Raw genomic sequence first — 16,215 nt, forward strand, 5'->3', positions numbered from 1 at the left:
TTTTTGAGAAAATTTTATTTACACAAGTATGAGCTTTTGCAATTCCTTATTAAATAAATTTAACTATCTAGTTCAACTATCGAGATTTTAAGCAACTGGAGACTTTTTTGTACACCACGTAGATCATAAACCACTAATATCAGTTGATAAAAACAAACGTTGTCATTTTTATCCAGAAAAACCGCAGCTCTCCCTGTTCGTTGCATTTGTTCACAGGGAACTCTTGACCGCACCAATATGGCGGACGCGTTGACGTATCGCAGCAACGGACCGAAGCGGCCAATGAGGCGTCTAGGTATTTATATGTCTATGGTTCCCACGTCCCTGCCTAGTAACGGCTTTACTTTCGGTGTATTAGTCATGGGGATCTACGTTAAAAAGCACAGATGGCTTTTATTTCCATTTTATTAACTTGCTTTTTTTCTCTGCCTTTTCTGTTCAGACGAACAGCAGTAAAAATGAATAATGCCGTTTTGTGGAAGTTCGTGAATGTTTTGATCGTGCTTGGTAAGACATCCTTTATACGATCTCATTTCCGTTGTATCATTAGTATTTCAGCTCTAATCACTTTATACTCGACAGAAATCGATGTATTATTTATTATTTCTTAATTGATGCTGATTTTATGTAGCTAATGCGTGAAATTGTTACGGTTAGGGGTTAGACACGTTACGAAAGTGGAAGCGCTACAGTATCACATCGTGGCACAACATTTATTACACAAAGAGCATCAAGCATTTTATTTATTTTTTTTAATTAAGCTTAGTTAATATTTAAAAGTAACAACTGAAAAAAATATGAATAGTCATTGCTGTTTTCGCTGTTTTATTAATGCACATAAATGTTTTTTTTTTCCTTTTTTTTTTTTTTTTGAGCGGGAATAATAAGTTCCTTGTCATTTGTGAAGAAACGGGTCCTTTTGACATCATATTTTTTCTCTACCTGAGAAGGATAATTTCCCTTCTCAAAACATCATAGGCTTATAAGGGGTGTCTTGCAATTGAGCCCTGCTCATTAAGATATGAAAATTCTTGATTTGTGTACTTTTTTAATATTAGACAGAATGATAGGATTAGTTGTAGCCACACTTATAACAGGCTGTGCGCAGCCTGTTCTTTTTCATTTTCCATCTCCAAAAAGATCCTCCAGCAGCTGTTGGTTTGTGTTTCAGGTGTTTCTGCTGCTGAACAAGAAGAAACGAAGAGAAAGTCAGTGCAGGAGGGAGAATCTGTAATTTTGGATCCTGGTGTAATAAAAAACAAAACAAATGATTTGACAACATGGTATTTTAATGACATTCTAATAGCTGAAATCACTGGAGATCAGAGTAAGGTCTGTACAGATGAACAGTGTAAAGAGAGATTCAGAGACAGACTGAAGCTGGATCATCAGACTGGATCTCTGACCATAATCAACACCAGAACCACAGACTCTGGACGCTATGATCTACAGATCAACAGCAGCAGCAGCAACATAAAGAGCTTCATTGTCACTGTTACTGGTGAGTATCATTTAGTGCATTTTCTGTTGCAGTTTTAGGTTTTAGAAATTTTTTTTTTATTTTTTAAAAGTTTGTTGCCTCAAGGCAACATTGTACCACAACGGAAAAAAATTTAAACATTTGACATTTTCATGCAGAAAAAATAAATATATTTATTGAAAACATCAGTTTCTTTAACCAAACACTTCTTTAACCAAACACCACATTATCTCGTTTTTAATGTATTGCACATCTCATATTTAATAAAAAGTAACATTTCATATCCAGCTGTTGCTCTCAGGCAACATTGTACCATCGTGGATCACAAGTATAACTAAACTTTCATATCTGCTGTCATACCAAAATATTATAATCAGTGATGTTTCAAAGTAAAAAATTAAAAATCATCATAACCTTATACTAATATGCACTTTATTCTTACAAGCATGCACATACACACACAAGCACATGCATGCAAAATCTCTTACTTCACTAATGACACCTCATTGCTTGTGAAAGCTGAGGAAACAATTAAACTCTACAGAAAAATAATAATATGTGCAGATACAGTATAAGAATTACTATTTTTGCATTGCAAATGCATTACAAAATCATGCAAAAATTCTAATACAGTGCATTTAGATAATTCTAACCCTTTTCCTTACAAATATCATATACTTGTATTCTAACCTAGTATGCCTGCATGGCCTCATGTGATTCCATTACGGTACAATGTTGCATGTACAACATGCAGTTTTTTTTTTTTTTTGTAATTTCCTATGATACATTTGATGAAATATTATGTAAAGTTTAAAAAAAAATACTTTCCAATGAAGGTGACTAAGATTTTTTTGTAGGCAATTATATGTGTGGAAATTGATTAAAAAATGCACTTTTCATTGGGAAAAATATGAAGTCATGTGACGTGCACATGTCCTGAAATGGACCCCTGTGGGTCATGTGACCACTTTTTTGTATGTGCATTTATTTGTACTTGACTTCTGCTTCCCTGAGACAGCATTGATCAATTAAATGAGTGTCTCATTTTATTTAAATATATATATATATATATATATATATATTTTCAAGCAAGAGGAAAACATGATTTAAAATGTCTCTTTTGAGATTCCAAAACAAAAGGGACACATGGCTTTACCCTGGCAAGAAAAATCAAATAAAGTCTGAATATTTATTTTTGAGTGAACCATCATTTTAGACTAATCTGAAACTTGAGAAATACATCAGGTCATGGTCGCGACAAAGTGAAAATGAAAGTGACATGACGTGTGGTCAAGTATGGTGTCCCATACTTGCAATTTGTGTTCCACACACACAGCAGTGGGCTCTTTTACAAGTCCAACTCTCTAACCATTAGACCACGACAGACATGTGAAAATACATGCAAAATTAAAGGTATTGACAGAATTGAGGCATTGTACACTGGGAATTACACATGAAGCAGTATTTGAGTCCTAATATGGTGGATAATAGGATATGGAGTGGCTTAGTCTAAAAACATTTTCCCAGCATGTTTTATGGGTCATGATCTCATTTCTTTTTCAGATGCATCTGATGCAGATACAGATGGAGAGTCAGTGTCTGTGATGGAAGGAGATTCAGTCACTCTACACACTGATGTTGAAATAAACCAACATCACAGAATTAGATGGTATTTTAAAGATATTCGCATTGCTCAAATGAATAGAAATCAGAGAAAGATCTGTACAGATGATCAGTGTAAAGAGAGATTCAGAGACAAACTGAAGTTGGATCGTCAGACTGGATCTCTGACCATCATGAACATCAGAACCACAGACTCTGGACTTTATCATCTACAGATCATCAACAGAAGCAGCAGCAGTGAAAAGCCTTTCAGTGTTACTGTTTATGGTGAGTCATTTCATGAGTGTTTAAAAATATTCTATTTTTATATAACAGAACTACTGTATTTATTGTTTATTGTAGCAGTAACATTCAGAGCTGTTTATTAGGGCCATTATGCCAAATCATAAATGTTTTTTTTTACTTCTTCCATTTATGGTTTAATGCAGTTATTTATGTTCATGAATACAATGTACATTCAAATACTTGTTTGTGTCAAGCTTTACACCGTGTAAATGTAGTGTTAATAGTATGCAATTTGCATTAACTATAGCACCAACTAGTAAAATTGAAAATTTGAATAGATGATGATGAGTGTAATAAAAAATAAATAAATACTGTCAGATCTTTATGCAGGATACACATGCAAAACAAGCTAAAAACTTTTTCCGCTTTAGTTTATTGCTGTGTTGTGCATCGGTAAAACAAAAGAGCAACACTGTTGTGGTTATCACTATTTACAGATTAAGGATTTGACACAACTAGACATAATTTAGCGTTTTGTGTTTCAGATGTTCCAGCAGAGATCAGTGAAATGAGGAGAAGTTCAGTGAAGGAGGGGGAATCTGCCACATTTGACCCTGGTGTAATAAAAAAAACAAATAATTTGATGACGTGGTATTTTGATGACGTTCGCATCGCTGAAATCACTGGAGATCAGAGTATGATCTGTACAGATGATCAGTGTGATGAGAGGTTCAGAGACAGACTGGAGGTGGATCTTCAGACTGGATCTCTGACCATCATGAACACCAGAACCACAGACTCTGGAGATTATAAACTACAGATCATCAGCAGTAGCAGCATCATCATAAAGAGCTTCTCTGTTACTGTCACTGGTCAGCATCATTTGGTCACTCGGTGCATTCAAAGTACTGTTCTTTGTCACTCAACTGTGTTCGCAGTTGCAACAGTAAAAGCCTTATCATAATTGATTCTGTCATTTTCCTGTATCACTTTGCAGCTGCTTTGACACAATCTGTATTGTATAGAAGTGCTATACAAATAAAGTGATGAATGTGTCTCTTTATCATTGCAGATTCAGGTCTGTCTCCATCTGCTGTAGGAGGAATATGTGCTGTTGTTCTGTTTGTGGCTGTAGCTGTTGGTGCAAACGGTATATACTACATGAAGGGCAAATATTAGGTACAGCTGATTTATTGAACTGGAAATACGAGATTTGTAATTAAAGTAATTTGTTTAATTGTGTTTTCGTTTTTCAAACAGGCATCAGCAACCTGATGAACAGGTGAGGTACTATATATCCTGAATGTTGAATGTGTGAGGTAGCGCCAAAACAATAAAAATGAATGAATGACCAAATAACATTAAATCACTATAAAAAGTGCTTCTTTATTTAGAGAGCAAGTGAGGGTTAATACTCACTAATACAACTTTGAACTGCAAAAATTTAAATTCAGAGTTTGAAATGACACAAGTCACATGATGCAGTTTTATTTTTATCAGCATTTAGCAACATCTTTGTGCAAAATTCTCACTGAATTGTGTTTTATTTTTTATAGACATGAATATTCTGCAAGATGAAAAAAATGAAGTCATCTGAACAGAAGCACTGAAACGTTCATTCAAAAGGAAAGGATGGAGAGAAGAGGAGTGGCGCAAGATGATCTGAAACTGTGTTTGCTCGTAGAGAAATAGTATTGTCAAAATACCTAGATTTCACTTTTCCTAATATTCAAGTGGTTAGAGAGTCTTGTAACCTAAAGGTCTCGGGTTCGAGTCTCAGTACCAGCATATAATATAATATAATATAATATAATATAATATAATATAATATAATATAATATAATATAATATAATATAATACAAGGGTGGACCCTAGCTCAAGTCCTATCTTAGCTTGGTTTGCATGGCCCTTTATGTGTGTGGTGTAACATTATTAATTTTGTATTAATATTATATTGCCATTAGTATTGTATTATTCTATATTAGTATTTTGTCTTATACTGTTTAGTTAATATTTTCTGTAATAGGATACTTGTAAATTTGTTGTCATAAATAAAAATCCTAAAAGAATTAAAGTAATTTTGAGTCATTTGATTATCGTTTGACTGTACAAACTTTCCATTGATTTTCCTATTCAGTCAAACTGCAATATCAAAGGTTAATGTTAAATCTTAACAGTTTATTAACTACAAAATGTTTTTAAATTGGATGGTGAAGGCTGTTCTTGGAAAGGCGAATTCCTGATGAGACACTAGATGGCGCTCTAGTTACCTCTATTGCTTGTAATACAACAATTTGAAAATAATAGGCTACCTTTGCGGTTGTTGCACTCTGGGACGTACGTATAGCTTATTTATTTATTTTTTATTATTGATTAGCTATTATTATTATTATTTTATTTTTAATTTTTTTTGGTGATTGAGTGTTTTGAATGGTCTCTTTTCACATACTGTGATGCGTTTCCACAGCTATTTACACCGTAAATCTAGCAATACTATATATATATATATATGATTTCATTAAAAAAAAAAAAAAAATGTAATCAATCTCTCAATAATTCTGTCCTCTTTTGGAAAGTCATTATTATTGTAATTACTTATTGTTGCAGTTTCTGTCCACTACTGTAGGAGCTTACTTAACTATGACGACTTCCGCTTCTTCCCCAGAACAGCATGCTGGGAAGTGTAGTTTTTTTTTTTTTTTTTTCCTGTTCTGACCGCTCCTTCTTTGCTCTTTACCCATCTTTAGCAGTACGGTTTATCCGTGACGTATCCTGTAATAGGAGGAGGGGGAGTGGTTGGTAATTACTTTAACTGAATAGCATATAAAAGTGGCCGTAGGGGCGCTATGTGTGTGCGTCTGCTCTGTGTCCGTGAGCGAGAGAGAGGTAACTCACTCCCGGCGAGGTGTGCGAACATTGGGAGGTAGGAGCTGTTGACAGTGATGTGTTTATGGAATGTTTTCTTTTATTGTAACCAGTTTATAGTTAAGACCTGGTTCTAGCCCGCGTTCAGAGCGGTAGTGTGCTGGACGCGATCCCTCGCCCATTTGGGCAGAACTGAGACGTTGAATACTTCATGTTTTAACTTGTATTGTATATGTGATCCATGGTGTTTTAAATCTACTTAAGTGTTGGAGATTGCTGTATTTTTATTTTTTTTTGTTTCTCATCAGAACCGGGTGGCCAGTTGCGGAGGGGCAGCCTTCCCTTGTGTGTGTGTGGTGGTGGGCTTTTTGCCTGAATGCCGTGTTCACTGGAGGTGTGGTATGCTGTGGTGTGAATGTGCACTGACTGCTGTTTCCATCCTGTCTAGGTGTGCCACCCGAGATTCTGAAGAGTTGACAGTAGCATAGTTCTATTTGATTTTCCTCCTGAGTGTTTTCTATTAATAAAATTGGTATTTTATTATTGCAAAAATTTTTCATTATGACTCAACTCGGCCTGATACCTGACTCAACCGTATCGAACCTGTGAGCCTTGCTCTGAGAACGGTGTGTTCCCCGGACACTAAAACGGGGTGGCGTAGTCGGTGTCTGTGTAGCGGCCCCTTGTGGTGGCCTGGTTATTTAAGTCACAGAGCGTGTGAGGGCTTATTAGATAAGGTACTTTAGCCCTTTTGAATGGAGACTGCCATCTTTGGCATAAGCCCGTAACACGTATATTTGAACCCCTTTCGCCCTCTTGACCGTCACATTCTCATAGGAGCTTGATTGGTGCCGCCTGCTCTTCATCCAGTGTTGCCAACTTAGCAATTTTGTTCTTTTCACACTACCCTATCAACTTTTTCTTCCAAAAGCACCTAGCAACAAATTTGGCTATATTTAAAATTTAGTTGGCAACTTTTGATAAGTGATTTAAACGATAAAAAGGCAAACAATTTCCATCTAAATTACACAAAATGAGGAAACCAAAGATGCCTAGCAGTGCACACATCATGTGACTTAAGTTAGCTACTATTTACAATTGTTCAATTTAATAATTGAATAATTGTTCATTTATGATACACCTTAGCTTGTACCTGTGATTGTTGATCAGTTAGTACACTGTAAAAAAAAAAAAATCTAGAAAAATGGAAAAGGTATACTAGTAATTTTTCAGGACATTGTGTTATCCGTTGTAACCTGAAAACACAAAATACAATGCGTAATTTAAAATGCAGGTATATATATAAAAAAAAAACATAATCAATACAGAAAATTCCTTCACATTAACATAGTAGATTGTGCCCTACTTTTACAGACTTTACAGAGTGTAACACACTAACTACTAATACACTGCTCAAAACTATAACCGTTCAGAATGTGTAGTTTTACTGGTTTACTAGCTAATAAGAAAATTGTTCAAAAATGTGTAAGTGTTCAATAATTCAATGTTGTATTTAAAAATACATTTAAATTAATATTATATTATTTTATGAACAAATCTAAATTAACATAGCAAAAATATATTTTTGCTGAGATCTGATGCAGTTTTGCATCGTAATTATGCAATGACGTCATCGCACAATGACCTCGCAATGTCATTTAGCAATAAATCGACCTTCCTTTAGCAACTTCCCTTGAAAATTAGTTGGCAAAACTGTCCTCATCAGTGAATGAGGAGAGGAGTCTGCATTTAAGCAGAAGAAACTGGCTGATCAGAGACAGGTTTTTTCTGAGATATAGCCAAGAGTTTTGACTTGTTGGCTATATCCCAGATATCTTTGTTGTAACTTGAGTCTGTGTAACAAATTACGTTGTGAAAAGAAAACCTGTTGTTCCCGCTTCTGGTCTGTCCAAGGTTAGCGGCATACAATAAAGATCACTCTGTATATGATTTGTGACCAATAAATATATTTTCACATTTATAAATAGATATTTTATAAATACTACAAAACATTTGTATCTGTCAGGCAGTATTACAAAATGAAGCTGTTTTGTGTGAAATGGAAATCAAAGTGAGAGGCAGGAATGGAAAAACACTCTTCAACCACATGCTTTTCACACAAACACATTTGCACATCAACCACAAACATCCAGCAGCAGATACATAATCATGCGGAAGCTGTATGAACAGACCAAACTAAGCACAATGTTTTGTATGAAAAAAGTTTGAAGTTTCATAATTTCACAGCAACAGACGCATATGCTACATGATCCTCTTCTATGTGATCTTCTTTTACTTCCTAAAAAAAAGAAAGACCTCATATAAGATTTGATTTTATGTGGCATTCATTCAGATAGCTGAGAGAGAGAGTGTGTGTGTGTGTGTGTTTCCTCCTAATATCAATGATCAGCAATGTCATTTGATAAAAATCATCTTCCACATACTATTGTTATTAACTAACATGAAGCAACATCTCCAAACATCTCCATCTACATCCGTGATTCTCAGTGATTTTGCTTTGGGCTCAAATTACGTTGGACATTAAGAGGTGATGCAGCAAAATTGATTATTGACAATATTGAAATGGAGTAAAACTGCATAGACCTAAGAGCACACCAAATTATCAATATAATGCAAAATTAATAGAAAAATTGGCAATTTTGTAAATTCAGTAGTGACACGCAGACATATAAACAAATAATCTTTTAGAATGGATGTTAAAATCTGAATTAGAAGTTTAGACTTAAGAGCTGGGCAGATATCAGATGCGTGTTTCATTTAATCCAGTATAAGAAAGCAATATCAAATTGGTCACAGAAAGAAAAGAAAAAATGTCTGGTATATGTTTTTGGCTTTTTACATTCACACACGAACGACAGGTCTGTTTCACATGTGAAAATGTTGCCGTGGTGTTTTTGATTTCTATTTTATGATTTACAAAGCATATTTTTCTCATGGACTGTTGTGTTTCTGTTCTCTTGCACTTTCAGCTCTGTCACACATGTAGCATGCAAACACATTCATAATAAGCTTTACCCTTGAAATGCTCAAAGTTTATCACATCAAACGATGATCTTATGATTTATGCATGTAATTCATTATACAGACAAAAACACAAGCGCACATCTAAATCCCTCTCACTGATGAAGTGATAGAGACAAATGACAAATGATCTTACCCATTTATGTCCTTTTCTTTTGTAGAATGTTGGCTCAGCATAAGCTGATTCTTCTGCTTGAGTCTGAACTGTTTAAACAAAATGAGAGATGGATTAAAACAACAAAACTTCATCTTGTTATGTTAATGTTTTATTATTAGAACTGAGATCTGCAGTAATTGCCAAACACATTATTTTGGTTTCTTTCCATATAAGGGAACTATAAAGATGAACTACAAATATCACTAGGATAACTGTGATTAATTATTAGGGCTATTAACTGATTAAACTATATTAGTATATTTGTAAAGTATTTTTTGCAATGATGTTTGCTTAAAGAAGTAGGGAAACACTTGCCTTCTTGTTCAGTTTTTCTGTGTTTCCTCCGGATGCAGAAGATCCTGACTGCAGCAACGATCAACAGAGATCCAGCAGCAGCAGAGATCAACACTATCAGAGATACAGAGTTTTCTGGAGAATGTGAATGAGTCTGTGGGCCTGCTGTTGTAACAGTTGAAGACAGATGGTTATTAGTGTGTGGATGTTTCAGCCTGATCTACAACAACTATACAGATAATGAATAAACATGTAAATCATCACTGCCGTACCTGCACATGTGTGACAGAGTTGACTGATGTCCAGATGTGTGGTCTGCTTGCTGATGGGATTGTTGAGCACACAGCTGTAGGTGTTGTTATCCTGATATTCCACCTCCAGAGGTAGAGAGAGACTGATGCTGAGATCAGACACACTGATGCTGGACAATAAACTGTTTCCTTTGTACCAGGAGAGAGTCACATGACTCACATTCACCGCTGAACACAACAATGAACAATATGATGAAGAACAGTGTGAAGAGTTACTGCTGATGACAGGAACAGGTAGACGAGCTGAAAACATGAGAGGATAGCGATAAATATTACAATGTTTAGTTATTTGATAATGTAGCTAGTTAATAAAACAAGAATATGTGAAGGACAGGACAAATGATCTCTACTCACCGTAAACAGAAACACTGAATGTTTTTGATGACCGTTCTGCTCCATTTATCCGTAGTTTATAGAGTCCAGCGTGTTCAGTTGTGGTGTTTGTGATGGTCAGAGATCCAGTTTGATTGTCCAGCTTCAGTCTGTCTCTGAATCTCCCATCATTACATGTGTTAATGATTCCATCAGCTCTGTTTATTTGAGCTATCAGAGAGTTTTCAGCTCCAAATTTCCACAGTATGTCGTCGTCTTCAGGTATTTCAGTAATGGTAGTATTAAGAGTGACAGAATCTCCCTCCTCTACCGACAGTGATTGCAATTCATTTGTCTCAGAACCGAACACACCTGGAGAACAGATTGATGCTCTTTAAGTATACAAAGTTTTATTCACTGAGACCAGTTTTAGTTTGTTACCTTTAAATGTGAATTATTGAACAACAAGAAACATAAAAACAAATGAAATGTGAAATATAAGAACGGACAGATGAGTGTGAACCAGTTATTTAATGTTCATGCTTTGACCTTAATCTTAAGTAAGTGTGATATAATGATATAAGTAATAATGATTAATGTAATACAGATAACAACCAATATTTTTAACAGTATTTGCAGTTTTGGAACTCTAAAATCAAAAGAAGTTAAGTTGTAAAAATTCTTGTATAACTTACCAGTCAAACGCCACCAAAACAAATAACACGAAACAAATGTGCAAACCATTTTCCATTGTTCTTCAGTGTCTGATCTAAAAACACTGTCCCCTGAGAAAACAACCCAGTGTGTGAATCCTCCCCTGACAGTGTTTGACCCTCCTAGTTCACCCACTCTCTCATTCTCTCTGAATGTGACGTATATATATATACAGTATATATACATATAAGACTTTACCTATTTTTAAAATAGGAAAACATTATTCAGTTTTATATTTAACATTAGTAGTTTTCTTTTATTTGTTTTAAATGTAGTTCTGACAATGTAGAACAGTGTAATATTGTGTGAATATTGAATTAGTCAACATTAATTTTATAGTTAAAGCTTATTTTAAAATGGCTTTTATAATTGTTCAGTTGTAAATTGCAAACCCAAAAACTGTCTTGTATCTCACATGGCCAGATTTACTGAAATATACCCTGACACCAGTAGACAGAGGTGGACAGTAACGAAGTACATTTACTTGAGTATTGTACTTAAGTACACTTTTTGAGTATCTGTACTTTACTTGAGTATTATTTTTTTCTGGAAACTTGCTACTTCAACTTCACTACATTTGAAAGACAAATATCGTACTTTTTACTCCACTACATTTCTATCAAGTTCCCCAAGTCGAAAGTCGTAATATGTAGCAGTTCTTTTCCAGTGTGTGCATTTTCAGATTGACTGAACCTTTTTTAATAACTCAAGTAATGAAGTTGTGTACTTTGTCCGCCTCTGTAGCTCATCTTCTGAGTCAAACCGAAACCTGCTGCAGTCTGATTTTCTCAGAAACATGGTTTGATCTGTTGGATGGACAAACAGCATGTGTGTAGGCATTTAGGCATTTAGGCATCATGTGTGATGTTTAGATTGTGAAGAGCTTCTTCCTGTTCTGCTACTATGAACCTCTCAGTTGATCTTATCTACATAGAACAGCTTGACTGTCAAATACAATACTGAATCTATCAAAAACAGACAAATCAGACTCAGAGGTCAAAGATCAAACCATTTTAAAGTTGGAATAACTGTATCATGTCTTAATTAAACATTTTATTTAATAATATTTCAGTTAAATTAATTGATTATTACTCTTTAAAGTTTTTGTTTGTTTGTTTGTTTGTTTGTTTTTGTTCAGCATAGCTCCTAATAATTATGAAACACCGTGTTACATTATGATTTAGTAGTCAGCAATCATTCTAATGTCCTTATTTATTATAGATGTCTAATGTAACGGTGGGTTTAACGTCAATGTTACACCAGTACTGTTTACTATTTTTTATATATATATCCCTCATATGGTGTTCGGGTCATTTTTGCCCGGAGATGATTTTCTTTTTCCTAAGAATTCTAGTTAATGTTATCGCATTGGACTGAAATTTAATGACTTTATTCACAAAGGGTATAACAGAATTTTTTTTTTTTTTATCATTTTAGTACTTTTTTGGGAGAGATTTTTCACCTTGTTACACTTGTAGTGTTCCTGGGCATAAATGACCCGGCCTCAAACAATTGCTTATAAATCACTCATTATGCTATATTATCACCAAAGATTGGATTCAATCTTTTAGTCAACTTGTTTTCTTTCATTTAGGACTGGTTTTGTATTTATATTTGTATCTGATTAATTCATGCCTCATTTATCTGAGAGTAGTAAATAAAAAACATTATTTATGAATAATTTTCGCAATATTAAATAAAAACTGATGAAAATTTGCACTGTTTATCACACTAGTGTACTTTAATGTTTAATAAGGGAGTTTGCTTTTAAATGCTTTTATTTTGTACAAAATGGCACAAAGTCACACTTGTGGTGTTCCCGGTCAAAAATGTCCAGCCATTCAAAGTGAATGGGAAAGAATGAAAGTAATAAAACCTATTAGTGTTCAGGAGCATGTTGATCATGTTCACGTTCACATATGTACATGTGTACTTGCAAACATAAAGGCCTTGGACCTGTTCATGTGTGGATGCATGCATACTCACGCTAACACACACACACGCACACGCACACACACACATACACACACACACACACACACACACACACACGTATACAAACTTATACAAACCCCCCACACACACGCACGAACTGGCTTCACCCTGCTTCAAAATAATCTTTCTTTCATCTTCTTTCTTTCATCACACCTTCTAGACAAAATATTATGACAATAGGTTTTGAGGCTTTCATGTTCTCACAAGGCAGACTAAAGTTTACTAATAAATGCTTTAACACAAAGACAGAGCACATAAATCCCTCACAGCACCTTGTCATTCAGTCTGTGTCAGCACAATGGTGAAGAAGCTGTCTTTACAAGAGGTCTTGATCATATTACTGATCAAGAAAATAGCGAGGAAGATGAATCTTACGGTGAAGGCATGTTGCAAGATATATCAGAAGAGGAAGACATCACTGAACAAGCTGCAAACCTTGCACCAACTGAAGAGGAGCAATTTTCTGATTGTGAGGGCCCAGCTGAAGTTGATGTAATGTTCTGGTTGAAGGATGGAAAGTTTCAATATTGTTGTAACATGAAATGTTCTCTAAATGGCAGTGCTGTTTATTCATGTCACAATGGTCAGATTTGTTGTTGCATGACATTGTCTCTGTATGACAGTGTCAGTGTGTTATTTATTTATTTTTTGTGACAGCATAAATATTAGTTTGTTGTTCCATGAAATGTTCTCTATATAAGAATGTTAATGTGTTCTTTCTCGTATGTCACAATGTTCAGATTTGACAGGGAACAGCAAAAGTGTTACTTTGTGCCCCTTAATGTTAAACTCCCTGATTAAACATTAAAGCACACTAGTGTGATAAACAGTGCAAATTTTCATCAGTTTTCATTTAATATTGTGAAAATGATTAATAAATAAGGCTTTTTTCACTGAAAAAATGAGGTGCCTACTCTCAGATAAATGAGGCCTACGATTAATCAGATGCAAATATAAATACAAAAGCAGTCCTAAATGAAAGAAAAGAAGTTGACAAAAAGATTGAAACCAACATTTGGTGATAATATAGCATAATGAGTTATTTATAAGCAATTTTTGAAGCAGGGTCATTTTTGCCCTGGAACATCACAAGTTTTATAAGGTTTTGAACACAACACAAGGGATATATATATATAAAACAACATTCATACACTAAATGACAGTTCACAGCATAAGTGTGCAGAGTATAATTTGTGACACAACTCAACCAAACTGGCCCTGTTTATTAGCTCATAGTTGTAAAACAGAGACATCTGCTGATGACTGTAATGAACCAGCAGGATATGGTTGGTAGTGATGGTTAGATGAAGCTTTGTGAAGAGGCTTTCCTCTCTCAACTCTATCTCAAAAGGATTTATTACTCGAAGCTTTTTAGCACAGTGTACGTTGTGGCCATCTAGTGATCATAAAAATGAATAGCACCTTCCAAAGTGCTGTTACAGCCGCTGTGGCTTCACATCTGACTGGCTCTACAAATAATTATCTGTTTTATTTTGTTGTATATAAATAATGGTCAATGTCAAAGTCATTAATTTGTGTCTGTGTACTGGCGCTAAAATAAGTAAAATAAATGAAAAATACATTTGTAAATTCAATCTGTGATCTGTCTAATTTAACTCTGCCTCAGTCCTTATCTGTTATTTCATATGCAAAGTTCATTTGAGCATAAATTGAATTGCTGATTTATTTTTAATTTTTTCTAATAAAAATAATGCCTCACCCACCCCAGTTCAGCTGGCGCTGCATGTTCAGCTCCTCAGCTTTCACACTGGACTCCTCAAACTCCAAGGTGGGCAGAAGCATCATGATCCACAGACACTAGGCCTAAATCCTTTGGTCTAATCCTGTAAACTCTAAAAAATATTAAAACAGCTGTACACTGTATATCTGATCATCTCTCAAACCCTTTCCCAAAAGGTCCACGGCACTCATTGGTCTATTCTTCATATTGATAAAAAGACTACTCTGATCATCGTATACGTTTAAAAAGCACATAATGTGTCTAAAACATCACATTCATCACACATACCATTTCATGCTTCCCCATTAATGCAAGTGTTGAATTTGTTCCACCCTTAAAAATCATTACTTTCTTTCTTTATGCCTTCCATAAAACTGTTCTTTGTTCCGTACTGATTTCGTAAATGAACACTCCTATACCAATTTTTTGATCGATTGGATCTTTAGATCCATCTAATCTATATAAAAGAATACAAATTTCTCTCATAAAAACATTGATTTGATAACTATTACTATATCCACCTCCTGCTTTTTCCCAGGCCTCCAATAATCTCAATAGGTTTAACAATAGGTTCAGATTCAATACTGACACTCCATTTAATGGTATGTTTGGACAGACTTCATTCTCCAGACCACAATCCTTGACCCACTGTTCATATTTCCATCCAAAACATGAAAATTGTGTCACTACATCAAATCTCAGCAAAAATATATATTTTATACATGTAAATTTAGATTTGTTTGTACAATAATGTAAATGTATAATATAATAATAAAACATAAATAACTAATTTTTTTAATACTTAATTAAATAATTAAAAAACTTACACATTTTCCTTTTCAATTTTTCTAGGTATTTTTCTTAGTGTACTAACTGATCAACAATCGCAAGTACAAGCTACTAACAAAGTATATTATAAATGAACAATTATTAAATTATTATTATTATTATTAAATTAAACAATTGCAACTTAACTTGATTAATGATGTGTGTACTGCCAGGCATATTTGGTTTCCTCTTTTTGTGTAATTTAAATGATAAATGTGTGCCTTTTTATCGTTTGAGTCACTTATCAAAAGTCGCTAAAAGTTGCCAGATAAATTTTAAACATAGCTAAATTTGTTGCTAGGTGCTTTTGGAAGAAAAGGTTGCTAGGGTAGTCTGAAAAGTTTCTAAATTTAGCAACAAAATGGCTAAGTTGGCAACACTGAACCAGATACTTCTTCTTCTTCTTCTTGAAATTTATTGGCGGTTGACAAACAACAAAATGGTGTATTTCCGCCACCAACTGGTATGGAGTGTGGATCACAATGACTACCTTCCCCTTTTTATTTTATTTTATTTTTTATTCATTTATTTAACTTTTATTTTTTATATTCTCTCCCACTGAACCAGATACTGAAGCAGTCTCGTGGTTTTCAGGCAAACGAAGATTGACGTCACAGATCACGTGCC

General features: G+C 34.5%; 2 protein-coding genes across 5 annotated transcripts; one reads left to right on the forward strand and one right to left on the reverse strand.

Moving 5' to 3' along the window:
- The first annotated feature begins 331 nt into the window (after window positions 1-331).
- Window positions 332-5,692, forward strand: LOC131529727 (muscle M-line assembly protein unc-89-like). Of its 2 annotated transcripts, none has more exons than XM_058759587.1 (7): window positions 332-507; window positions 1,172-1,501; window positions 3,044-3,370; window positions 3,874-4,200; window positions 4,401-4,507; window positions 4,589-4,610; window positions 4,885-5,692. In XM_058759587.1, the coding sequence occupies exons 1-5, from the start codon at window positions 387-389 to the stop codon at window positions 4,505-4,507; spliced, it is 1,212 nt and encodes a 403-aa protein (XP_058615570.1). In that variant the 5' UTR covers window positions 332-386; the 3' UTR covers window positions 4,589-4,610; window positions 4,885-5,692. The 2 variants fall into 2 exon arrangements, with proteins under 2 accessions (XP_058615570.1, XP_058615569.1); XM_058759586.1 differs by having other exon boundaries at window positions 4,401-4,478.
- A 2,449-nt stretch (window positions 5,693-8,141) lies between these two features.
- LOC131529728 (natural killer cell receptor 2B4-like) lies at window positions 8,142-15,970 on the reverse strand. 3 transcript variants are annotated; one of them, XM_058759589.1, is made up of 8 exons: window positions 15,588-15,970; window positions 14,744-14,872; window positions 11,006-11,095; window positions 10,353-10,682; window positions 9,960-10,241; window positions 9,709-9,852; window positions 9,373-9,440; window positions 8,142-8,493 (listed from the first exon to the last, which is right to left on the reverse strand). In XM_058759589.1, exons 2-8 carry the CDS (start codon window positions 14,823-14,825, stop codon window positions 8,428-8,430), a joined length of 1,062 nt encoding a protein of 353 aa, XP_058615572.1. In that variant the 5' UTR covers window positions 14,826-14,872; window positions 15,588-15,970; the 3' UTR covers window positions 8,142-8,427. The 3 variants fall into 3 exon arrangements, with proteins under 3 accessions (XP_058615572.1, XP_058615574.1, XP_058615571.1); XM_058759591.1 differs by lacking the exon at window positions 11,006-11,095 and having other exon boundaries at window positions 14,744-15,970; XM_058759588.1 differs by lacking the exons at window positions 14,744-14,872; window positions 15,588-15,970 and having other exon boundaries at window positions 11,006-12,545.
- Window positions 15,971-16,215: the final 245 nt, after the last annotated feature.

This window comes from Onychostoma macrolepis, chromosome 22 (assembly GCF_012432095.1).
Source record: "Onychostoma macrolepis isolate SWU-2019 chromosome 22, ASM1243209v1, whole genome shotgun sequence".
NCBI lineage: Eukaryota > Metazoa > Chordata > Actinopteri > Cypriniformes > Cyprinidae > Onychostoma > Onychostoma macrolepis.